Genomic DNA, 27,450 nt, shown 5'->3' with positions numbered 1-27,450 from the left:
TATTTAAAAAAACTAAGGTGAAAAGAACACCATAAAGTTTCTTTTTTCACCCAGCACTGACATCCAAAGGGCACAAAACTTTAGACAAAACAAAACCATTGAAGAGGTTTGGATTAAGTAATACACACCAGTAAATTTTTACTCACTCAGTACATGTCACTTGGGGAGAGAAGTTATGTCTATAGTTAGCAATTCATTGCCTGAACCCTTGATGGGAAGTCCTCAAACTTCTTAGATGATACTTTTATAAATTTTATTCAAACCTACTGAATAGCCCCCAAATTTGCTCAAAGAGAGATAACGTACTGGAGTCAACTGTGCACCCACCTTCCCGTGTGCTATACAGTCTGTACAGATCATGAGGATCCATATGTCATACGGGAAAGTTGTGCTGTATTTCACCTTCTTGGCTACATTTCCCTAGAATTCTCAATGATACATTGTCTTATTCGCATAGAGTCAAACTCCACCTAACCTAGAACCCTGATAGAAGTACCAACTACAATCAAGCAAAAGTTTTCTTAATCCTATCCTACTTTATAAAAGAAACTGTTTTTTTTCTCAAAATGCTGCAGAATATAAAGGCAAATAAAATTTTTTATATAATATACACCTATTTACATATATATATACTTATTTTACAATATCCCCTCCAGTTCTAAGTTACTGTGTCCTAGCTAAGCATCAGGTGTACCAACAGAAAGAATGAAGTGATGACAGTAGAGGTACTGCTCAGAAACTATTTTGATTCACTGACAAATACTACTTTAATAGCTACAGAAACTGAATGATTAATTTAATATTTTCTCTTCTGATTAACTAGTAGCAATAACAGAGTCCACATATGCAAAATTGAGTTTAAAAAACCAAAACAGGGCTTCCCTGGTGGCGCAGTGGTTGAGAGTCCACCTGCCGATGCAGGGGACACGGGTTCGTGCCCCGGTCCGGGAAGATCCCACATGCCACGGAGCGGCTGAGCCCGTGAGCCATGGCCGCTGAGCCTGCGCGTCCGGAGCCTGTGCTCCGCAACGGGAGAGGCCACAACAGGGAGAGGCCCGCTTACCGCAAAAAAGAAAAGAAAAAAAAAAGTGAAAAGCCAAAACAAATCCTGAAATTGATCAATATTACAAGAGACAACTTCTCTCTTAAGACTTTCTTATTTTAGATTATTGGTGAATCTAGACAAACTTATGCAAAACATTCTAAGGCTCAGATTCTGAAGAAGCTAATTTTTAACCATTAAATCTTGACCACCTATAAAATATAAGTTGCTGTAAAACAGATGGTTGTTCTAAAATGCAGTGGTGAAACAAAAACAGAAGAGTCTGTGCGAGATGGTTTAAAATGTGAAATGTATACATATGTAACTATTGAAAGACAGAAAAATTATAGAAAAGACCTTATAAATTAAGTTTAGCTTACTTTGGGATGCAAACTGCTTGGGGATGAAAGAAGAGGAGGAGGGGAGCCCCCAGAAGATACATCTATGGAATGAGACCAAGTCGAAGTGGGGGAAATGTTTTAAGAAATGTGAAAAGACAGAAAAAGCACTCTATGATGTATGGAAGAGATGGAAGATGCACTACACTTACGACAGATGGAGACCATTGGATACTAGATACAGCAAGGGCCGCCATCAATATACATGAAGGGATGAGCTGATGGCCTTTGCAGAACCAATGTGACCTCATATGACCCAGGACAGCAATGCTCAAAGCTTGGCAGCACCTATGTTATGGCCTTCATCCTGTAGTGGGCAGAATGAGGCTGTGATCATGATAATATCTATTACAAAAACCATCAAAAGAAAGGAAGGGTTAAATGAGTTCATCTTTAGAAATGTTACTTATTTTTGTTTTAAAGGATAATAAATCCAGAAATCTCAACTTTATGTTCAGAAGCCCAACCCAACCTAGAAGCCAAGAACTACATTAGGATTTTCATCTTTAACAATAAAAATACCTAATGCTGTAGGAGGCAACCATCTCTTCTTGTTTTTCAAAGATGGACATATTTAACTAGTAGTCACATCTTTTTTAACCCAATATACTAAATATAGTAGACTCTTTAAAATACAGTAGGCACTTTACATTAGGAGCTCAGATGCATCGTCTTGAAATGAATTTCATGATGTAATTTAAAAGGAATCAATACAAGTACATAAAATCTAAACTTTTATATGCAGATATACTCTGAATAACTTGTTTGTGGTTTTTATAATCTGATAGTATAGAAGTAGAAAAATATATTCCTTTGGATGGGAGTAAACTATTTTTCTATAGTCCTGTATTATGAATTAGGGTCCCAAAGGTATAACAGATTTACTGTATTTAAGATGGAATTCCCCTTTTCTTGTTTCTGTGCCTACTATATAAATTAGCCACCTAAACATTACTGCTTGGAAATACCTTTGGAATGAAAAAGTATCTAAGAATCTACTATAGTTTCATAAACTTGTGTGCCAAGCAATAACACTAATTTTATGTATGGCTCGCTACTCTCTAAACTGTGAGATTGCATGTTAGAAATCATAATAATAGCTATTACTTATAGCACATCTACTATGTGTCAGGCACTGTCCCATATGCTGTATAACTATTAACTCATTTAATACAGAAACACCTATGAAATATGTATTGTTACCATCCCCACTTAACAGATGAAGAAACTGAGGCAGAGAGTTACTTGCCAAAGGTCACAAAACTAGTAAGAAGAACCAGGGATTCACATCCAGACATCTGCTCAAATCCTGTGCCTTTAAGTTTCATGCTAGATTTCCTGAGCACTGAGACAGTTAATGAGAAACTCTATAATTCAATCATGTGACAGTGATAAAACTTGTCAGCCAAAGGAATTTTAAAATATTAATTTCTGTACCAATTACTTGAGGCAGGAGGTGGTATTAATTCAACAAACTTATGAAACTCTAAGCCTTCTGTGAATGATCAAGTTGATGTATCATTTCATTTAAAACAAAAACCTCTTTCTAAGGTTTAAAAAATAGTTTTTAAATTGTTTAAAAAAATTTAAAATTGTTAAAAAAAATAGTTTTCTAATTTTCTTAAGACTTGGATATTTGGAGTTTTTTCCTGGAAAGCAAGTGAGTTATAGTAATAATACAAATAACTAAAATCTATTATTTCAAGGAAAAGTGTATTATTTCAAAAGTCCTTCAAGATAACAACCTGTTTTTGACTTAAAGAGTAGAAATAACATGGACTTAGTGTGTACTCAGCTTTAAAACTGTTTAAGAGGCTACTCATTTAAAATACTCTTTACTTAATATCTGGGGGGAACTCCCCAAATTCAATTAGTAATAGATTAATCATGTTATCTTACCAATCCCTCAAACTGACTTAATACTATGGATATATTTCAAAAGCGAGAATGGGAATGAGTTTAACAAACACAACAGTTATGGAAGTTACATTTTTCTCTGTACAGTCACCAAATACAATTTAAAATGCTAAACATGAGTGTATGACTAAATGTTGTCATTGTTTCTAAGACAGGAATGTGACTAGGGCAATATTTTGAACTAAAGATATCTTCTATAACATTATTCTGAAGGTCTCATTTGAGACCAGACAGCAGCTTAAGAATTAAGAGAATCCAGCTAAAGGAAACACATGCAGAATAATCATAGGATATGGAGCTCTTAGGCATATCCATATGCCTATATCCATAAATCCATATCCATAAATTTATCAGTCAATATCCTTAATCCTTTAATTACACACACTAATACATTCGACTCCAAAGCCTAAGAGAAAACCTCAGAAAGCACTTAATGTAAATGATTGTGCCCCATGATTACAAACTACCTGCCTTATTTATAGCCATAGCCCAGCTCACAAGATGGATGGAACTCGAAGACTTCAGGAATCTACTGGCAAAAGACACCAGTGAAATATAACTGTTGGATGCTAAAACTTGCATATTGTGTGGCTCTTGACAGGTTCTCCCTATGGCTGTGGTAAGTTTCTTTAAAACGCAATCTAGGGTTATGTGTCCCTAAAGAATAGGACTGTTTTAACAGAGTCCCAACAAAGAAATGAACTACTTGTAGTCTTTGAAAAATACAATCTATAAAAGCTTAAAACCAAAGCGATCTCTCTTTTACCAAAAATATGAATTCATTAAGCATCATTAAAAGTAATGTAATTTGTGTACTCTTAAGGAGTTTTTAAAACCAAGTTTATTCTTTTGATTACATAACAGGGAAACTAAACCTAGCTTCCTGGAGAACGATGAACACTTGCATCACTAGAATGCGTGACTATAGGTGATTATATGATAACGGTCCTATGTTCAGTGTGCTGAATATAATTCACATAGGTCTGAAATCCTATCCATTTCTGAATTTTTTCTTTTACAATAGACAGCAGATAATATTAATCCTGTCAGTGCAGAGGACTGAATTGAGCGGCCTGCTGGTATGACCACTAGCTATCTCCTTGCCTATCTCTTCCACTAGCTTAAAAGTTCCTCAAAGGAAGGAATTAAGAATATTTTTCCTTTATTACAGTGGCTAGCATGATGCCTGACACACAGTAAGCCAGGTTCAACAAATAAGCACTGACTCGATGAATTTGTTCAATAGAGCCAGCTAAAATGGATATTTTTACTCCCAAAGTTTTGTTTAATTTAAGGCTCTCAATTTTTGCCTAGATTGGATGATTACAAATATTCTCTTTATTATTATTATTATTAGCCAATTTTGTTTCACAATACAGAAGTGAAAAGCAAGATGCTTATTCTATTCTAAACAGTTTGGTTTAATTTGGTTCAAATTAAACTTAAACCTATTTTCACTGCTTGCCTTAACATAAGCTAACAACACTTTTCTCTTTAAAATATCCTTTAGAATAATGTTTGTTGGGTAAATTAAATGACCTGGAATCTTCCTTTATTTAATACTTATTATGGCAATAGACATTCAGCATTCAGGGATTAGCAGGAATCGACGAACCTAAGTGCAAAGGAAATTTTAATGACTAGGAATCATTTTAATAAAAAAGATAATGTGATCAATAGCCAGATAATATACTTCAAGTTTTAAATATTTGATAATCAGCCATGGATGATAATGAGGCCAAAGTCACGAGCTTAATCTGCACACAGGTAATTAGTTTTGTTTTTACAGCATGGACTGTACCCTAACCTAAGCTAGGTAGCAGGTGTGGGGCTAAACACATAAGAAAAATGAGATGAGAGAACAGGGGTCAACACAAATCCATCTCCATTACGTTGACTCAGACTGTATATACAAGTAGTGGCCAGTGACGTAAATGACAGTAGCTTATTATTAATTTAGGAAAAAGTCCACAGGCCACTCAAAAATTATTTCAGGTTCAAATTTTCTTTCCATATACTTGGGATTACATTCTATTTATAACCCCAACAATTCCCAAATCTCAATACTAAATACGGCTACATGTACGCATTCAATTTCTAAAGCATTGCTATATTAATAGTCCTGTAAGTTACTAGAATTAATAAAATCACAGTTAAGCAATCTAAGTTAAGGTCATGGAAGAGCTAAATCTATATCACTAATTTTCAAGTGGCAGTGGGCAAACTATAGAGCCCTTAGGTCTCTTCCTGGAAGCGTTTTGAGATAAATTACTCTCAAACACTAGGGTGCAGCAGAATTCCCCGGAGAGCTTGCTAGAAGCTCCAAGCCCACTCCCAGAGATTTTGTCTTTGCAGGTTGGAGACAGGGTCCAAAGAGCTATTTTATGAAGGAGCACGCATTTTAGTGATTCATGTGAAATTCTGGTCCAGCTTTGAAGCTTTGTCATAAGCCCAAAACATTAACCTAGAAAAGGAGTTTAATTTTTGTAACTGCCTCTTTCTATGCCAATCTGCCTAACAGACAAGACATATCTGAGGATATAAAGTGTTTATTGTTCTACAATTCCCTGTATAGCCTTTATTTTTGAAAAGACGAGTTAAAAATAAAATCGGCATTAATAGCATAAGAAGTATCTGTTCAATACGTCCATCTGAAGAAAAGATACCTAACGCCACTGGGTCTGGGTTGACAGGACTCTGCTGCCTGGAGTGGCTGCTGCTACCGCTGCCGCCCTTTTTTAAGTCCTCAGCATCGCTGTACCGCCGGATCCAGTAATTCAATTCCTCCCGGTCCGCTTCCTGACATCGCCTTAGTACAGTGAGAGATCGCCTTGTTTTTTCTACCATGTCCATTATGCAGTTTAACAGCTATGGAAGAAATGGGCAGGGGGAGAAAGGAAGGGTATATTATCAATCACCACAACTCATAGACTTTGGTGGGTAGTGAAACAAACTATTTTAGGACAATGAAGAATGCTATTTTATTCTGAAGGCTTCTGTCTAATATTTTCAAAGGTTAGATTTGACACAGAGATCCAATAGATGAGTTAACTCAATAGGAATGAGAATAAAATGGGGGAGGCATGACAGGGGTATTTCAGCTGAAGTAAACCCATCTTTCCAAATACTAATCCCATTACTGGATAAAATAAATAACTCTCTACAAATAAAACAGCAGCCCACTGATCTGGCTTTAGGGAATCCTTTCCATGATCTAAACACTTCTCTTATATAAGTGGCCTTGATATCAATTTAGAAATCAAATCCTATATTCTACTTTAAACATTCTCATTTATTACTTTTTCAAGGATGGCAGAAAATACCTTCAAAGCATCCCCACACTTTTATCATGTCACCTCACTCCAGCTGTTTTCAAAACATTTTTTGAAATGATTACCAACATCTTACATGGTCAAGATGTTTCCATTCCTCTGCCCATTCTCTGTCTGTCAGTCTGTGATCAATCATTTCTTCTTGACGTGTGCCATGCAACCCTATAAATACGAAGAAGGTTGAATCACCCTAAAACATTAAGGACATAATCCATATGCGCATAGGCACTTAGCAAAGACTATGTGGGCAAACTAAAGGATGTGAAAATATATTCGATTTTTGAACGGAGGCATGAGTCATATTCAGATTCAGAATTACCTCATGGGTCTCTCATAGAATGATAAAATGTTAGAAAACTAGAAGGAATTTTAGAGGTCATCTGGTCAGAACCATTTCTTTTACACATGAAGAGATACCAAGCCCTGAGCCAGTTATCCATATAATGTTCCCGAAGTGAAAATATAAATATATCCTGAATCTTAATAAATACAAGAAACCACAAGTATACATTAAGTGGTTTCAAAGTGTGGCTTTCCTGAATTAAAAACGAAGATAGCATAAATTGTTTTACATGAATAGGGATATGCTTTTCTAAAACAAGCACGGTAAAACTATTCCACATTTCAGCATAGTATAAATGAACACAATCCTATTACATACACCTTCATGATAAAATTAGGCCATGAAGAGAGGGCCTGCATAACATAAAAGCAAAATATACTCATTCAATTTATCAAAAAGTAAAAAATAAAAATAAATTGGACATCCTCTATGAAAACAAAATCAACATACCAGATATAATTTTGGACAAATACCATAAATCCAAGCTAAGAAATTAAAAATCCTAATTTGTAGTCCACAACATAAATATTAATGCTCTTTAGCATCACAGTTAAGATGCTACCATGAAAAGGTAATAAGGAAACACTTACCAAGTGAGAACAATAGTAACGAACATGAGCAATTAGCCAGGATGCTTATCAAAATAAAAAATTAATGTGTCTTCCTAAAGGGACAGGGTGAAAGAAAGGGTCTAATCAGAGATACCTAGAAACGTGTGGCTCTTCTGACAAACTGTGTAAAACACCTCATGTTCTACTATCAAGGAAAGGCACTAGGCTATGGCAAGATTTTCCATTTTAAACAATTAAAACTATTTATTTTAGTTGCCAGTTCTCACTGTTACTCTGAATAGCAAATTAAGTTTGACATGGTTTAGGCTTCTATAGACACCTAGGCTCTTTTTCTGAGGGAGTTATGTAGGAGTTAAATGACAATAAAAGTTATGAGACACTGCATTCCACTTTTTGTGAAATCTGAGTGGTCAGAAATCCCCTTTTAGCTGATTTAGGGAAATAAAGATAATGAGTCATATGACTTTTTTCAGCCAACCATGAAAATACAATTTAATTTATAGCTGATGGAAGTGAGCACATACATGTCAGCTTTCTCAGACTAAATTAAAAGCTAAATAAAAAACACTGCACCATTCCTCTCCAATTAGAATATATTCTGAAATACATTTTTAAAGCTAAAATTGTCAATGCCACCTATTGGTAAAAAAGTAAAATTGCAAATAAGCTTTAATAATTTGCATAATAGAAAAGACATTGGAGAAGAGTAATATTTAGTTATTTCTCTGTTGTGACAATTTCAAGTTGAAATGTTTGCAAGTATGTTATTTTTGTTGACTTATTTTTTGCCTGTGTTTTAGGGAAAAAGCACTACCATTGAAATGAGTCATCACAGAAAACAACTGGAGAGTGATAAAGATATAAATGCGGTGTTAAGATTCATGATGGAGGCTTCTTACTATATTGGCCTATATAAAGACCAAGAACTTCAGAAGTCTTAAAAGTTTCAAAACTTCAGCAGATTAACTCAATAGTGACATGAGCTCTACCACTGGGAATAATATTAACGAGCAATAGGACGTCTGTGGCTAATGGGATAACAGCATTTGTGGAACAGTGCTAAGCATCATCTCACTTAACAACAATAGAAAAATAATAAGTACATTAGAAACATGTTTGAGCCCAAGTACTTGGTGAAAAAATACAGGTCTCATATGTTTGCTGCTTTTGAACTCTGAAGGTCATTTGTTGGATACAGCCAAATCTTTAAAAAGAAAAAATAAAACAACTCAAATTTTTACATTTATTAATTTTTCTATTTCAGATACTTAAATATTCATCACCACACAATTTTTATTTATATCCATAATACCAGAGGGATGTACTAGGGGAAAGCAGTTCAGACTCATTAAAACACATTTTCATTCGTGGGCAATCTGACACTAATGTTGAGTCTTACCCAATTCCTAACTAGGCTGAAACTCTAAGTTTATTTATAAACTAATGCTGCCTGTAAAATTATTTTATTAAAAGATTCTAGTGAGTACACATCTCTGCAAATATGTCTCTACATATGACAGACATTTATAAATCGTACCAGACTAAGTATACATTTATGACCATTTTTATATTCTCAAAATGGCAGCCTGATGTAACACCATGATTTGTTACTCATACGTCAAGGTTTTACTTTACTTTAACACATACTAAACTATGCCAGACTTCAGGGACGGTTAAGTAGTTGCGTATATTTATAAAGATTACCACTATTAGTTTTATAAGCTAATATAATTAAAAGGTAAGGAACATGGTCTGATAAAAAAAATCACATAAAACCAGTGGGTACAGATATAACCCATAAAGGAATATTTTATATTACTAGATGAAAACATAATCATTGAATATAAGCATAATTAGTTCCTTGTTGATTACTCTGTAGTGTACTGGAACTAATATTTCATAAAATAGAATCTGCTGCCTAAGAAATAGGCCATTTCCTGGCACTTACAAAGTGGGGTATCTTGAGTTGGTCTTACAATGACCTGGTAACTCCACTTCTATTTGAAAATAAGCAATCATGGTTTGAGGGCATTAGTCATAAATAAATGGCAAGGCTTTTGCTTTGAAGGGAGCTGTTATCGCATTTGATTTCAGGGTCAAAGTATCAGTCCAGACTGAGAAATAACATAACCATTTTTGAGAGCTCTTCGAAATGGTACCTGAGAGAACATTAGACAGATTGGTTATTAAGAAAGAACAAATTATATGCTTAGCCATTTGTCTGACACACTATATAAATGTAGAAATGATGTTGTGGGGAAGTGAAACTACTATTTTACTATCTCACATCCAGGGCCTCCATCGCCCCTCCCCTCAACCTGACTCTCCCTTTCTGCTTTCTAAACATTTGAAGGGTTGTGTTTTCAAGCAAAAGACCCTACATATGGAAGCCCCTATGTCCTACTAACCTAGTTAGAAGTCTAACATAAACCTCTGCTCACCACACGCTCTCTGCCTGTGGCTAAAAAAAACGTTGTCCTACTACTCAGGCAGGGAACTTGCCTTGCTTCCCAAGTTCTGCGCCTTCAGCTCTGTGTTCTGCTTTTCTACTTGGACTTCGTCCTGTGCTGCTTCCAGTATCTTGCCCACCAAACCGTCCCATGTCAGGGAAGTTTGTCAGCAACCAGCTAAGAGGTAAAGGCAGTCCTGCTGCTGGACAGCATGGATTCAGGGGACAGAAAAAGACTAGAGAGAGGGCTGACTATTGCTCTCAGTTTATCACTAGATTGACTTGCGAAAAATCAAGAATTCAAGAAGCCCCAGGAACAGGAACAGTACTCTAATGCTATCACCTCAAACACTGATCATGTATCAAAACTTACCTATTCGTCTTCCTTCTCATTTTTCATGGTGAGCACCTGTTCTTTAGAAGACAGTGTCTCCTAAATGCTTCACTTCCAACAGTTTTATGCAAAGAAGGAATGAACACAGGCAAAGAGAACACGTATTTACCCAAACTCATTCCCTTCTTTGGTATTCTGATCTTTGACACTAAATTGTCAACACTAAATTGAATCACTGACACTTCTAAGTTGGAAAACAAAAAAAAGTACTAAATCATTTCTCAAAGAACATCTGTTGACTTAAACCACAGACATAATAATACCATATTGTATTTTTCAAATACAGACTATCACAGAGACTGGAAAACTCCAAATGAACTTTGAGACTATCTGAAATAAAAGATAGAATGAAATAAACTGATTTTTAAAAAATACTTGTGGCAGACTAACTACATACGAAATCCCTCATATTAAAAAAAAAATTAAAAACTTGTTTTGCGTATGTTAATACAGTTCAGGAGGTTGTATTTAGATGCCCCCCCCCAAATAATAACCTGCTGTCACAAAGAACGTAAGTAATTAAGAGAGAGAAAGCACAGCTGTTAAAGGACACAGTAATACCAACAAAGTTTTCTCATAAAGGAGACACTACATAAAGAAAGGGAATTTTTACCCCATCACAGATATCAAGCCTCGAGTTTAGCTGAGAAGTAATGATGCAAGTCTTGAAGCATACAGTCCCAAAAGAAGTGAAGAGATCCTTCAGTCTTACCCATAGGTCTGTTTCTGTCCCTGAGGTCCCTGTGGCTGGGGTGTCGATAGGAGTCCCTGTAGTGGTGGGCAATGGCCATATCATCCAAACGGTAATGCTGAGGTGGAGGAGGGGTGGGGTGAGGCAGGCCATTGGGCTGGTAGGATAAGCCATTATTTGGACTGTACCGCTGGCCTGGGCTAATAGTGCATGGTCGCTTGCTTGGATGTTCTGAGTGCAAAGGCTCTCTGTCAAAGCCATTTTCTTTGGTTCTGAGGGAGGAAGAAAAAGAGTTTGTTTCATAATGTACTCAGAAACCAGCATAGTTTGGACACTCACATTTGAACTTGTAATATAAACAGAATATTCTTTTACTGGCCAGAAACTTTCTAAACTCAGCTTCCTAGACCTGTGGGAATTCACTAAAACCCATGCTGAGGCCTAAATGATCACATGACTGCACAGGAGAAAATGTTCCACTTCTCATCAAATTAGCAAACATCTTTCAGTTGAAGTTCATGTGGTTCGGTCACAAATAAGAGGAAGCCTGATCTCCACTCTGCAGATAACATTTTCACTCAAAAGCGAACACCTGATTTCTAACAAATTACCCTTGGATCAACCGTATTTGGTGAAGATTCATCAAGGTACAACAGCGTCACTCTTTTGGTGAATTCTTCAGGTATACCTATTGCACCGATCCAAGCTATGTCTGACTTCCATGTCAGAGGACATCTATGAGCTGTGTTGTTCAATACAGTAGCCACATGTGGCTGCTTAAATTAAAAGTGAATTAACAGGGATTCCCTGGTGGCGCAGTGGTTAAGAATCCGCCTGCCAATGCAGGGGACACGGGCTCGAGCCCTGGTCTGGGAAGATCCCACATGCTGGGGAGCAACTAAGCCCGTGCGCCACAGATACTGAGCCTGTGCTCTAGAGCCCGCGAGCCACAACTACTGAGCCCGCGTGCCACAACTACTGAAGCCCACGCACCTAAAGCCCACGCTCCGCAACAAGAGAAGCCACTGCAATGAGAAGCCCACGCACCGCAACGAAGAGTAAACCCCGCTCGCCTCAACTAGAGAAAGCCCGCACATAGCAACGAAGGCCCAATGCAGCCAAAACTTAAACGAATAAATAAATAAATTTATTTTAAAAAGTGAATTAACATTAAATAAAGTTTAAAATCCAGTTCTTCGGTAGCAATAGCCACATTGCAAGTGTAATCGCCACCTGTGGCTAGTGGCTATGGTACTGGACAGCACAGATACAGATCATTTCCATGATGTCAGAAAGTTCTATTACAAAGCACTGATCAAACTGAATTAATTAACTTAATTAATGCAATAAAACAACATAATGTCTGGGACTGACATTACCTTGGGCTACCAAGATACTCAATCAGCAGTCATACAGAGCCAGCTGGGATTAGAAGAAAGACTGGGGCAAACCCCTTTCTTTTAAAGTTGAGGTAACACATGCCCAGAGAGCACAAGTGACCTGTCTGAAGTCATGAGATCTTAGGGCAGGGCAGGCACACCCTGACTGCATTTCATCATGTGATACACAAAACTGTACTTGTCTTTCAGAAGGAACACATTCTATAAATGAGACCTGTTAACTGCTCCTAGATTCTCAAACAGAAGTAGGGTTAAAGAAATATTTTCTGACTGAACGTATCTCTAAGAGATGAACTCAGTGTAGTCTGTAAGATAGGAATGCATCACCTCCACTTTGACTGCAAGCACAGCTCCCAAACTAATTTTTTACCTAGTAGCTGGCTCTCCTCACAAGACCAGCTCTCTATCCTTAGACCAGTGGCAGCATCTATTTTCCCTGGGAAATTTCCCCATAAGAATTCTACCAAATCACAGTAGCTACAGATTTCTGAGTGCCTTTTTTTTGGCCTTGCCGTGCGGCTTGTGGGATCTTAGCTCCCCGACCAGGGACTGAACACAGGCCATGGCAGTGCCTAACCACTGGACTGCCAGGGAATTTACATCTGCACACCTTTTTTTGATTTTAGGTTGGTTAGGTTTAGATACTTTAGACACTTTTCCCACTTTCCTAGTGCCCAGGGATAGTCTTTGTCTGATAAAACTGGAGGGATGTGAATGGAAACTGACTTGACAACAGAGATCATTTAGGGGCTAGAGGATTCTGCAATGAATCGCCCTTTATGTCCCTTTAGGGTAGAACTCCAGTGACAATTTGCACACATCAGATTATAAAGGACAGAGAAGTTAGAGATAGAAAGTACAGGCACACTAAGAACTGAGGGAAACTGCAGAGTTCAATGGGAAATGAATATATGCCCAATACATGCTGGTGAAAGATGTTCTGGAGCCAGGTGACTGTCCAACACTGGAAATGCCAGCAGGGCATGGTCCCCATGGGAGTGTCAAACAGAAGTCTCAATGCTGCTCCTGTCAAAGTATCTACAGTAAAATATTCTGACTCCGTACATATTGATCATTGACCAGACTAAAATGTCTCAAACGTTACAATGCACTGCTTCAAAATAATTTTTAAAAGTGAATGGAAACATTCTAGATATATATCTTCGAAGAGGATATTTATGTGATTCTAATCTGTATTTCTATATCCTACACATTTCTGAATAATACCCTTCAACATTCAATGCATAAACATTTCCAGCATAAATCAGTTGGAAAATACTGAAGACTATTAGTAGCTATGAATATAATGTCAACACAGCACCTACCTTACTGGCAGTGTGGTGTAGTGGAAAGAGCACTGGACTGGGAATCAAGAGACCTGAGATTTAGTCCTGGCTCTTCCACGACTAGCTGTGTGACCTTGGGCATGTCACTTAACCTCTCTGGACCTCAGTTTGCTCATCTGTAAAATGAAAGGGTTGGACTAGATCAGTGGTTTTCAAACTGTGCCACTTGAGGTGCTTAGGGATTCTGCAGGCAATAAAGAGCTTTTACCCCAAACAATCAAGATTTAAAGGGCCAGAGGAACCCACTTATCATTCTTATCTATTTTAAAAGTTGAGGTTCCACCTAAGGTTTCATTTCTGAAGGAAAAAGCTGCTAAAATCAAGTTTGAAAACCACTGGACTAGGATAATTTCTGAGGTCCCTTCTAGTTTGAAAACTCTGCAATTCAGTTATTCTATATTTATTTCTAAATGTCATTTGTACAGCACAGGGGATATAGCCAATATTTTATAATAATTATAAGTGGAGTATAACTTTTTTTGTGCAAAAATAAAAAATATTCTCTAAATACCTTATAGCAGCCTAAATATATAAACATCAAAACATTTCTAAATATCAAAACATCTTTGATCCAATTGTGTCAAACCAACTCAACTTACTGGTTTTGTGTCTCCTTGTTCAAAGATAACAAGAACATTCAACACTGGAAGAATTCTTACTATTTTCAAAGTAGTTAGATACGTTATTTATCTTTGCTGTCAGATCAACCCTCTGATCAGTGCTATTACTTCAATGAGCCTGTATTGAAGCTTTTTTCCCTCCTAAAGCAAGGACAGTAATGTCCTAAGAAGCAGGGCTAGCTCCTGAGTCTGTCCTCTCATTTCTATCATGTCCTTGCAGTGACAGTCCCTATTCTGGGTCTTATCACTCTTGCAGCTATTGAAACAATAAAGCTCATCACCTCACAGAGGTAGGTATATTTCAGCAGCAAAGCATTCAAACGGCCCACATAAGTAGTTATGAGAAGTCTCCCTGTGCTTCCTCCAACCACTCAAGTCTACCTATAAAGCCAACCCTATTCAAAGGATGTATGTCCAGAAAGCTAACCAAAACAACTTAATTGCTATTTGTTTGTCTGCTTCTTAGAAATGCCTAAAACTATCTAAAACCTCATTTGCTTGGGGGCAAATTCCAAATCTGAATGTTTCTTACCTTCTCACAATGTATTAGGCAAAACTAACGAATACTTTTCATTGTCCCATACTAGCATATTCTCAAAATAACTCAAATTCTAGTGGGAAGTCTGTCATGTCTCATGGGTTTCTAGAAGGCATTTTTTGGTTTGTTTTTTATATTCTATCTCCCTTCCAGGAGAAATGTTCCTCAATATAACCTAACTACTTCAACAATTAGATCCCAATCACTTCTCTCTCAGGGTCTGATGTCCTAAGAGTAGAAGACTGCTCAGGACTCAGCTATGTGACCCTGAGATAACCTGGCTTCAGTTTCCTGCCCAGTAAAATGAAACTGATAGGAAACAATACGTGTTTAAGAAAAAAAAAAAAACAAAACACTTAAGAGACAACCTAATTTACACCTTACCCCACTTCAGGCTGTTCTCTCTCAGCTCCTCAAAACAGAGGCTGTAAACTGACTTACTTGAGAAAGAAAACAAACTTTAAAAAAAACTTTCCTCTATATAAAATATTTTAAATGTCATAATAGGCTAGTATGCACTGACAATTCCTTAGTAACATGAAAATGGGGAAGAATGAAGAAAGAAATTATTAAGATCATGGCAATAACTAGAATAAAAGGACCAATCAATTTCTTACATGACAGGAACAGACATAAGTTTTTTTCTAGATTCAAATGTTTTTTAAGTGCGGAAAACAGCACTAAAAGATTGTTCTAGGGAAAGGCAAATTGGTATAGCATAATAAACCTGAGAATGGCAAGGAAGAAACTTAAAAATTCTGATATTAGTCCTGTTACAAACAAATACATGCCTTAGGTGCTGACTTCTCCAACTGACCACATGTATTTCAAACGGCACATGTCTAAACTGACCTCGTCTTTCTCTGGTACTTCCTCCACCAGTCAATGATGCCACCTTTTACTTAGCCACCAAAATAGAAACTTGGAAGTCACTCTATAACTTTCTTCTCCAAAAAAAAGTCCTGCTGATGGTCTCATAAGCTTCTCTGGCATAGGTCCTTCTGCCCTACCCCAGGACACATTATCTTGGCCTTATCAAGCCCTTGTCTTACTCTGCAGGTATCTCAGCCAGAACCAGGGCTGAGATACTGGCTGAGTCTTTAAAAAAAACAAACAATTTTTTACTTTTTATTTTAGAAAGAAGCATATATCTAAATCTCAGGAGGTGACAGTTCTGTTAAAGTAAAGCCCAAAGACATTAATAACTTAATCTTAAACAAAGCTTCCTTCCCTTTTCTAACACATGCAGTTTGTTAAGGCTTCCACAGAAAGACTAGACACTGAATTAAAGGGCGGGGGAGTGGTCATTTAGGGCATCATATTTTCAAAACACAACTCAGTAAAAGGTCTCTTCAGGAATTTTTAGGAAACAGGTTGAGTTTAGATAAGAATTTTATATAACACCCTATATTGGTATTGAATAATGTATCTGAAACAAAATACATTACAAATTCCCCTGCTTCCTTAAAAAGAAAATCAAACCTGATTCTTCATGGACAACCTGCAGTGATTTCTATGTTTGCAGAAATATCACCCTGCAGGAAGTGGGATGTTCAGATGGTGAAAAACAAAGCACTGAGTGACACAGGACCAACACTACTGGGCCACATGGAAAGAAGTGCCTTCCATCTCTCTATTGCTAAACCACAACCTAGGAGATAACTTCCTAAGAGGCGGGCTAACACCTTCTGGAGTAAAAAAGATAGATGCAGGTAGATGTTGGCCCCTCCAGACAAAAACAAGATACCTGGGCCCTTAAGGATTACAATATGTGGGTTCCCAGAGACTTCCCTCCCCCAAAGAGAAGGTGGAAACCTTCAGTCACATGTCCCTGGAGCTCTCCATCTGCTGAACAGTCAGACTGCCTGGGAGCGGCTGTCCCCTTGTCTTCACTAATTTCTGACCACTGCTGAAGTATTCAGTTGCTACTGCTCCTGCTGTCTGGAACCACACTGGGTTTTTTTGTTTTTTTTAAATACATCTTTATTGGAGTGTAATTGCTTTACAATGTTGTGTTAGTTTCTGCTGTACAACAAAGTAAATCAGCTATATGCATACATATATCCCCATATTCCCCCCCTTGAGCCTCCCTCCCACTGTTCTTATCCCACCCCTCTAGGTCGTCACAAAGCACCGATCTGATCTCCCTGTGCTATGCAGCAGCTTTCCACTAGCTGTCTGTTTTACATTTGGTAGTGTACGTATGTCAATGTTACTCTCTTACTACATCCCAGCCTCTTCTTCCCCTTGTCCTCAAGTCCATTCTCTACATCTGCGTATTTACTCCTGCCCTGCCACTAAGTTCATCAGTACCATTTTTCTAGATTCCATATATATGCGTTAGCATACGGTATTTGTTTTTCTCTTTCTGACTTACTTCACTCTGTATGACAGACTCTAGGTCCATCCACCTCACTACAAATAACTCAATTTTGTTCCTCTTTATGTCTGAGTACTACTCCATTGTATGTATGTGCCACATCTTCTTTATCCATTCACCTGTTGATGGACAATTAGGTTGCTTCCATGTCCTTGTTATTGTAAATAGTGCTGCAATGAACATTGCAGTACATGTATCTTTTTGAATTATGGTTTTCTCAGTGTATATGCCCAGTAGTGGGATTGCTGGGTCATATGGTAATTCTATTCCTGGTTTTTTAAGGAACCTCCAGACTGTTCTCCATAGTGGCTGTATCAATTTACATTCCCACCAACAGTGCAGGAGGGTTCCCTTTTTTCCACGCCCTCTCCAGTATTCATTGTTTGTAGATTTTTTTTTTAACATCTTTATTGGAGTATAATTGCTTTACAATGGTGTGTTAGTTTCTGCTTTATAATAAAGTGAATCAGCTTTATGTATACATATATCCCCATATCACCTCCTTCTTGTGTCTCCCTCCCACCCTCCCTATCCCATCCCTCTATGTGGTCACAAAGCACCGAGCTGATCCCCCTGTGCTATGCGGCTGCTTCCCACTATCTATTTTATATTTGGTAATATATATAAGTCCATGCCACTCTCTCACTTCGTCCCAGCTTACCCTTCCCCCTCTCTGTGTCTTCAAGTCCATTCTCTACATCTGCGTCTTTATTCCTGTCCTGCCCCTAGGTTCTTCATAACCTTTTTTTTTTTTTTTTAGATTCCATATGTATGTGTTAGCATACGGTATTTGTTTTCCTCTTTGTGACATACTTCACTCTGTATGACAGACTCTAGGTCCAGCCACCTCACTACAAATAACTCAATTTCGTTTCTTTTTATGGCTGAGTAATATTCCATTGTATATATGTACCACATCTTTATCCATTCATCTGTCGATGGACACTTAGGTTGCTTCCATGTCCTGGCTATTGTAAATAGTGCTGCAGTGAACATTGTGGTACATGTATCTTTTTGAATTATGGTTTTCTCAGGGTATATGCCCAGTAGTGGGATTGCTGGGTCATACGGTAGTTCTATTTTTGGGCCCATTTTTGGATTGTTTGTTTTTTGGATATTGAGCTCATGGGCTGCTTGTAAATTTTGGAGATTAATCTTTTGTCAGTTGCTTCATTTGCAAATATCTTCTCATATTCTGAGGGTTGTCTTTTCATTTTGCTTATGGTTTCCTTTGCTGTGCAAAAGCTTTTAAGTTTCATTACGTCCCATTTGTTTATTTTTGTTTTTATTTCCATTTCTCTAGGAGGTGAGTCAAAAAGGATTTTGCTATGATTTATGTCATAGAGTGTTCTGCCTATGTTTTCCTCTAAGAGTTTTATAGTGTCTGGCCTTACATTTAGGTCTTTAATCCATTTTGAGTTTATTTTTGTGTATGGTGTTAGGAAGTGTTCTAATTTCATTCTTTTACATGTAGCTGTCCAGTTTCCCCAGCACCACTTATTGAAGAGGCTGTCTTTTCTCCATTGTATATTCTTGCCTCCTTTGTCAAAGATAAGGTGACCACATGTGTGTGGGTTTATCTCTGGGCTTTCTAGCCTGTGGAACTATGCTTTCTTATTCTAACCTGTCATCTACACATTTCAACTGGAGCCCTCTAATTTTTTCTTTTTAGTGAATCAATCATGGCACTTTGTTCCTGGCTGCTTTCATGGCTGTAGGTGTTTCAGAGACACACTTTTTAAAATGATAGAAAGAAAGTAAACAAGAAAGCAAAAAAACTCTTAGGGGAGAGGGCAATTTGCTATACTACTAAAAACGACTGTATTAAGTTTAATTTTGATTATTTATTTGTTCAACTAGTGTTTTGTTGTTGTTGTTTTGTGGTGTTTTGCTTTGTTTTGTTTTAGATAGCCGGTATGTGTATCATGCACTATCCTGAGCTTTACTGGACATACAAAAGTAAGCAAGACATGATCCCCAACACCCTCCCTTAAGATTATGGTTTAGTAGTAGACTTAAATGCTTTTTGAAAGTGTGCTAGCAAGAAATTTTTTACCATAAACCCAGTTTAATTAGTGGTACAAGACTTCTATACTGCTACACAGGACCTGAACTCAGCAGCTACCATAAAAAGAGTAAAAAGTGGTATGGGCGATCAGAAGGAGAAAAGATCACTACATTTGAAAGAGCAGGGGCTATGGAGTTGGCTTCAAATTTTGGCTCTGCTATTTGCTGGCCATATGAACTGAGGAGGCTTAATCTCTATGAGTCACAGAATAGGGACAATTATTTCAGAGCTACTGAGAGGACTATATGAGAGACGCTACATAAAGAGCCTAACACATATTTGGCATTCAACAACTTAACCAAAGCACTTATTTTTCAAGCTGAGGCGTTCAGAGGCTGGGGTATTACAAACACAGTTATAAGGGTGCGGGCATTCAAGTCAGAGAACCTAGGGTTTAGAATCCCATCAGTGCCTCTTACAAGCCATGTGACCTCAGACATATTATCCAGCCAGCCTGAACACATGCAATAGGACTGTCAGGAAATAAGTGCTGTGTGTTCATATGTAAATTATTTAGCATGGGCCTGGCACATCTTAAGTGCTCAGTAAATAGTAACCATTATTATAATATTCATGATTGGGAAGCCTTCATTCAAATAGTAGAACCTGTCTTGAGTTAGCTTGCCAAGTATGAATAGAATTATTATATACAAGAGCTGGGGCAAAGAACAGAAACCATCAGTCAGAATACAGACTAAGGCATGAACAATGTTCAGCAGAGCCAGAGCCTAGGACAGCAGCAAAAATAAGGCTAGCAAGTTTACGCTGAGGCTGGAGTATGGAGACCAAAATGTTCTCTACAGCCACACAATCTTTCTCATCATGTAAATGCAACTTAATGCAATTTCATTAGAAGCTTCCACAATTGATATGACTAATACAAAAAAGAAAAAAATCGTTTCTACAGGGATGATTACTCTCTTCTTGAAACTGATGAATGCATTAAAAAATGCAACACAAAACAAGAATGTGTGAATATAGTATAAATCCCTCATATTTTTTCACAGAAAACTGAATGCGGCAGATAATAAAAATTTAATTCTTATTTGCATAGTCAATTAATTCTACCATTCCTTATAACTTTTCTTTTTTCTTTTGGCCGTGCTGCGCGACATGAGGGATTGTAGTTCCCCGATCGGGGACTGAACCCGCACCCCCTGCATCAGAAGTGCTGAGTCTTAACCACTGGACTGCCAGGGAAGTCCCTACAATTCCTTATAAAGTGCACCTATCTTTTCTCTTTAGAAAGACAAAAATATTGAAATCTCATTCATTTTGCAGAAAAGGGAAAATGGATTTAATAGGTTCCGCTGGTGTGTGCTTTGCTGACAAATCTTATACATTCAACCAACACGGTTTCAAAATGACTGCCTTATGACCCTCCAACATTCAGTGTTTTCTAGTTTACTCATTAGGCCAGGAAATCTGGCTTACTGTGAATCCTCTATCAGTATAAAAATTTATAAAACCTCAGAATATTATACTGTTGCATTTGCCCACATGAGCAATTACAGAGAAAAAATAAATGAGGGAAAGTAAGGAGGGAAAAAGACACAATTCTTAGTTAAGCTTTCCTTGTTTACATTCTGCACATTAAATCATATTTTGTGCAACTGGAAGATTTCAGGTAGGTAAATTTCTCCACTAAGAAGCTCTGTAACTTTAAGCAAGTTCTTTCATCCTTAGTTTTCTCAAGATAAAGGATTGGCCCTCTGGAGAACGGACTTGAGGATATGGGGAGGGGGAAGGGTGAGCTTTGACAGGGCGAGAGAGAGTCATGGACATATACACACTAACAAACGTAGTAAGGTAGATAGCTAGGGGGAAGCAGCCGCAAGGCACAGGGATATTAGCTCGGTGCTTTGTGACAGCCTGGAGGGGTGGGATAGGGAGAGTGGGAGGGAGGGAGACGCAAGAGGGAAGACATATGGGAACATATGTATATGTATAACTGATTCACTTTGTTATAAAGCAGAAACTAACACACCATTGTAAAGCAATTATACCCCAATAAAGATGTTTAAAAAAAAAAAAAAGGATTGGCCTTGTAAATCTATAAGATTGCCCCCAGCTAACAAATTACATACTTCTAAAGCTCAAGAAAATCTTTTTAGAAAATAATGTTTAATAATTGGGGGTGCAGGAAATACATATTAATGCAACCATGTGGCCTTCATAATAAAAACCAAGATGTGTTAAACTAAGAGTAATTTAAAGCATAATTACATTAAAATGATTATATATAAATATAGAGATATAGAGATAGATAGATGAAGGGGATTAATATTTAACATAAATCACTTGAAATGGGGAGGAAGGCAGTGGAGACAGTGTTATCCATACAAAACCAATGATCATTCGATTTGATTTAAGCCAGGAAGATTCTGAGTCAGAAAATCGGCATGACAGGTGAGAGCACAATGTTAAAGACAAATATAACAAAGGCTGCAACATCAAAGCTGTGAGAAAAGACATCAAATGATAATTAACAAAAAAAAAAATGTATCCTTTTAAACATAGTAATTTTTAACTATTTTTGTACTCTCAAAAAAATGCAGCCTTTGTCTAACTGCTCTTTCCCTCCTCACTCCATTTGAAACTGTGTTTTCATGACCATCATGGTGAGCAGTTTTAAAGAGGACTGTCAACTTCTAGTCTCTGTTTGAAAGTGGTCTCTTCATTTAATCAGCTCCAAAAAAGGTTTGTATTCCCTTCCTCAGCTTTTCCCATCACAAAATGGCAAGATAAACAATAAACTTTTACATATGAACAAAGAATAGAAATCAGAACTTTCTATTAACTTTCTCTAATATTTTAGGAAGAAAAATAGCATGATTTTTAAATGAAGATTGTCTCTTTCTAATTTGGGTTCTAAGTTATTCTACCACAGACCTACAAATCTAGTATAGTTTTTCAGGGACTCACCCTAGATCTATTTTTAAAAAGAAGTAGAATAAATTTTACTGTTCCATACAGGGAAAAAAAAAAAAAAATCATAGACTTCCCCAGAGTATTCATTTCTCTGTAAATAAAAGTAATGCTTAAAAAAAGAAAAAATATAACCAGTGACAATCACATTTAAAGATGAGAAGTTACATTTGCCAAAACCCATCCCTGAAATACGTGAGGACTGTTTAGTAGATTAAATCAGCAATCATCACAGAATTTAAGCCCGAAAGTTGTAAACAAAATATAGAGCGCTCTTTTGTTCGTGACATGTCATGAACAAATTATCAAAATGTGTTTTCTCCTCAGGTGTCAGTTTTTCCCTCTTTTAGTGACTGATGGTTCCCAGTGTTATTACAGAAACAGATTGATCTTTTTAATGAGCCAGTTTAATAGACTCCAAAATCTCACCGTGGCTGCTCATCCATGTCAGACCATATGCACCAACAAAACATTCAGTAAAACAACAAAAAAAAGCTCTGCTGTCAAACAGCTCCATACTCTATAAAATTTCATATAGTAGATCTGGATATACAGATAAATAACCAGAGAAGAGGAAAATGCACATGCAAACAAGATGAAGAAAATACATGCAAAGAAATAGTAGAGGCCCATATTTTCTTGGCTCTGATCAAATTCCCACAAGATACAAATGTGTTTACACAACATATTCTCATTACCCTTCCTCCTAACTCTAAGGAAATCCATTTGTCATCTTTCCATTATAACGCACACTTCAGGGTTCCACTTGAAAAAGAATGTTCCACCCAAAGAGCAACTGTGTGAATTCTGACTCCAGCAACTGTCTATGGATAACCAGAGGAAGAACACTGAAGGCTCTTTTAAGAAAGTTCTACCTGGCTGAATGCAAACATGCATGCACACACAGCTACAGATCATCAAAACAAAAATGCTGATTTTCTGTGGAATTTATATGAAGTTTCCATATCAATGTTAGCACATTGCCAAGGGCTTACCTCAGCACTGTTCAAGGGAGGTCTAAAGTCACAGTATATTCACATATAAAACACTGGGAAAGAACCAGTGGAGAAAGTGCTGGGAATATAGAGAAGTGAATAAAGCAAGTTTTCATTCTGCCTGTTACGGTTACTTAGCAGTTAGAGTTTCTAGAATAGATTGTGTCCATTTCCAATTTTGCCTATAGGATTACCTTTACATTTATCACAACTATCTAAACTTTTCCCTGTTATCCTCTCCTCCACCCAAATAAATGTTCTTCTTCCCAATTTTCCATCTAGTCTCTCCTTAATTTCCTTTACCACACTATCTTGGAAAAATGGAGCTGAAACATCTCAATACCAGCAGGTAGTACTGATTCCCTGCAGGGTAAATGGTTAGGATCAGACAGGAATACACATGTGAATCATCTATCTTTGGGCTGCTTCTTGGTTTTTAGTATCATGTGGACACACCAATCAGACACCTGGATTAAGCAGCTGCCTTTAAAAGCTAAAGGACTAAATGCTTAAATATGATTATGGAAATACAACTTGTGAAAATAAGGAAGTAGCACTGTTGGTAGGTCATGTATGGAGGTGGGTCTACAGTGCATCAGAAGTAAGCTAACGTTTAACCTTTTGCTTTAGGCATTTTAAACTATTAAGAGATCCTATGTCAAGAGGAGAAAAATTCCAGAGATTGTAGCATAAAAACTGCTTCACAGAGGATTATGTCATAACTGCATGTAAACTGGCTGGCTTTTAATAACATTCTGATTTGCAAAGCAACTATACATTTAAGGGTAGCTAAGTTGGTCACAGATAGATGTCTCTGAGCAGCTCCAAGGATCATAAGCTCCTAGGAATCTGTGCCAGGTTGTTAACCTCTCAAAGGCTGGTCTACGCTTCCCTGATAAAATGCACAAAGAGTGAATGGATAAGTAGAAAAAGGAAACAAAGCATATGACAAATAAGTTTCCGAATATAGTTTCATTTTAAGATTCTCCATATTTTACAAATACTATGCAAGATGCTGATAAGACTTTATATTCCTGGATTAGAAAATATTTATATATGAGGCTGAGGTATTCAGGAAAATTATTTTAGTAAGGTACATTGGAAGTTTCATGTGTATGCCTTATTCAACAACTAATTTGTAAGGTTTAATGGAGAAGGGGTTTTATTTTACATTTCTTAGAATTCTCAGTTATTAGAGCAGAGTACCTGACAGAATGAATATTGACTGATAAAATTTTTCAGCAAAAATGTCATCTACAAGTTCTATTACTTAACTCTTATCTTCACTCAGTCCATCTAGCTTCCCAGAAGTTTTCTCTTAGTTCATATAAAACCCAAATTAAATAGCTACTGCATTGTGCTTAGGCCAGATTTCAAAACCATCATATTTTGAGAAAACTTAGAATAACAAATTTCCTAACACTGAAGGGTAAAATATGTGGTTGGGATGAATTACATAGTAAATGATAATTTTAATACAGGGATACCCTTGGAGATAATGTATGTTCAGTTGCAGACCACCATAGTAAAGCAAATATCACAATAAAGCCAGTCACACAATTTTTTTTGGTTTCCCTGTGCATATAAAAGTTATGTTTACACTATACTGTAGTCTCTTAAGTGTGCAGTAGCACTATGTCTTAAAAAAAATGTATATACCTTAATTTAAAAAATACTTTATTTGTAAAAAATGCCGAAACAATTACAATGGTTAACATTAAAGATTACTGACCACAGATTACCATAACAAATATAATAATGAAGAAGTCTGAAATATTGTGAGAATTACCAAATTCTCACAGAATTACACAGAGACACAAAATGAGCAAATGCTATGGGAAAAATGGTGCCAATAGAGTAATTCCATGCAGAGTGCCACAAACCTTCGATTTGTTTCAAAAAAAAAAGAAAAAGAAAAGCAGTTATCTGTGAAGCACAATAAAGTGCAATAAAACAAGGTATGCCTGTATTGACTGTGTGTCTAACAACCATCAGTGGCACTTGGCATATTTGAATATCATTCATCTTTACCTTTTCCTTTAATATTGCAAGCAGTGGTGGTGACCATTTGTAATGTATAGAAAAATCAAGTCACTAGATCGCACATCTGGAACTATCATAGTGTTGTAGGTCAATTAAACTTAAAAAAAAAAAAATTACAAGTAGCAAAGATTAACCTGCACAAAAAGCTAATTGACACAGGCCAGAGACTCATCACCCTGTAACACCCCAGGCCAGAGCAAGATTCCCTAGATGGCCACTCTAGCTTACTATTATTTTGCAAGAGGTGTCGGTCAGCAGTTTAAACATGACATGAAACATGTCCTCATACTGCAGGTCTGGGGTCCTCCTCCCTCTCACCTGTCTGGAGTTCGCCTCTTCCCGTTTTCGTTCACATCGAGAAGCAGCTCTGAGGAGTCAACAGGTGAGGTGGTGCTGGCATCCAGAAGCAGCTGTTCATGCTGGGCGAGGTACTGGGCAGGGTTCTGTTTGGCCAGCCTTGCGCAGTGGAGGAGCTCACGCTGCAGAAGAGGCAAGTTGGCCTGCAGGGGCATGACAGGAATGAGAGGATAGCCCAAAGGCTCCTTTTACCCAGTGGACCTACTCCACTTTTCAAACACTGGTGGACCGGACCCCACAACTTGGCTAAACACAACACCACTGAATGCATGCAATTCTCAGGCACAACTCTCAGGACTGGCTACAGTGTTAGCCTCCCTCAGGGCCTGGGTTGGGTGAGATGTCTGAGGGATGTCTCACCTCTCCCACCTTCAGCCCCTTTAATAACACTGGGAGTGGCTCTTATTTATTTTACGATCCCTTCATACTCAAGCATCATAAGCTCTACAGGATATCAGCTTCCATCTATGAGCAACTTTTGTTTTCCACAAGGAAGACAGAGGGTACATTAAATACATACATGGTTCAATTAACCTCAAAATAGGCTCCCTGACACATTCAGTTTTGTATCTAGTTACTTACCCAGTTGAAAAAGGCTAATCCTATGAAATATCTTTGGTCAACTACTAACTTCACGTGAAAAAACAGAGATAGGAACATAGAGATTGTTTTTAAAAATCATAAGATTTGCACAACATTCCAGTATTGGCCTGAGTCTGATCAGATATCCTGCTTAGGATTCATGCACAAAGCAGCATATACTACTAGTTTACAAAGGTAATCTGCTTTCTTTGTATCACACTTATTCTAAGGAAGGTATATATTTAAACAGAAGAAATCCTGTGTACCCATCACCGACTCCTCACCAAGCCCGGCACTTAGAAAAAGACTGAGAACCAACACGCTTGTTGATGATTCTGGCAATCTCAAATGTAGTAAGAGGAAAGGAGACAATTTCACACACAGAAAAGCATTAATTAGACAGAATTTTACTCTGAAAAGTAAACTTACTCTGACATTATATATCCAGAGTGTTGTTGCTTTTTCTCCTCTGTGTCTTTTATTTTTTACTTTTTTGGAAGGGAGGGTATAGTATGGGAGTACGAATAGTACTCATTCCCAATAACACAATTCTCCAAATTCATGGAAAGATCAATAACATAAATATCCTTGCAACACAAGGGTTTTATTTGTAGAAACCAGCTGTCATGTATACTGATTAATCCATAGGGTAGAAAAGCCTTTCTGAATACAGGAGGTCTCAGTTGCCTCAATCTTAAAAAAAAAAAAAAAGCCCTCTGGGGTGTCAGGCATAGGCACTACGGCTGGACTTTCAGAGAGTATTAATCAAGGAACCACCTCATAATAAAACTAAAGCACATTTCTGCACAAGGTATAAGAATAGGGTATTTGCTAAAGATGAGCACATACCATACACTAACAATGGAAATGACTTCTTACATGAGAACAATGCTAGAAATAAACCCTTTGCAGTTAGTCTAGAGGGCCATGTGGGTAGTATATTTTCAAATATTTTTTAAACTCTCTTTTTTCCTCCTTAGCGAAGGTAGATCTCGGACTTCATGTGCCATATAATAATAAAATGGCAAATCCATTTGGACATTTAAAAAGTTTCT

General features: G+C 37.3%; 1 protein-coding gene across 1 annotated transcript in view; it reads right to left on the bottom strand.

The window, feature by feature from the left end:
- RUNX1T1 (RUNX1 partner transcriptional co-repressor 1) overlaps nt 1–27,450 on the bottom strand; it is a 125,367-nt gene that overhangs the window by 21,710 nt on the left and 76,207 nt on the right. The window contains exons 5-8 of the mRNA XM_089898931.1: nt 25,775–25,956; nt 11,160–11,410; nt 6,766–6,851; nt 6,024–6,225 (exon numbers count right to left, since the gene is read on the bottom strand). Of these exons, the coding sequence (XP_089755057.1) occupies nt 6,024–6,225; nt 6,766–6,851; nt 11,160–11,410; nt 25,775–25,956 (721 nt within the window). The remainder of the gene's footprint in view (nt 1–6,023; nt 6,226–6,765; nt 6,852–11,159; nt 11,411–25,774; nt 25,957–27,450) is intronic.

Source organism: Delphinapterus leucas, chromosome 17 (genome assembly GCF_059928025.1).
Source record: "Delphinapterus leucas isolate spDelLeu-1000000601 "Yukka" chromosome 17, BTC_Dleu_Yukka2, whole genome shotgun sequence".
NCBI classification, from domain to species: Eukaryota; Metazoa; Chordata; class Mammalia; order Artiodactyla; family Monodontidae; genus Delphinapterus; species Delphinapterus leucas.
This window is presented reverse-complemented; position numbering and strand designations above follow the sequence as displayed.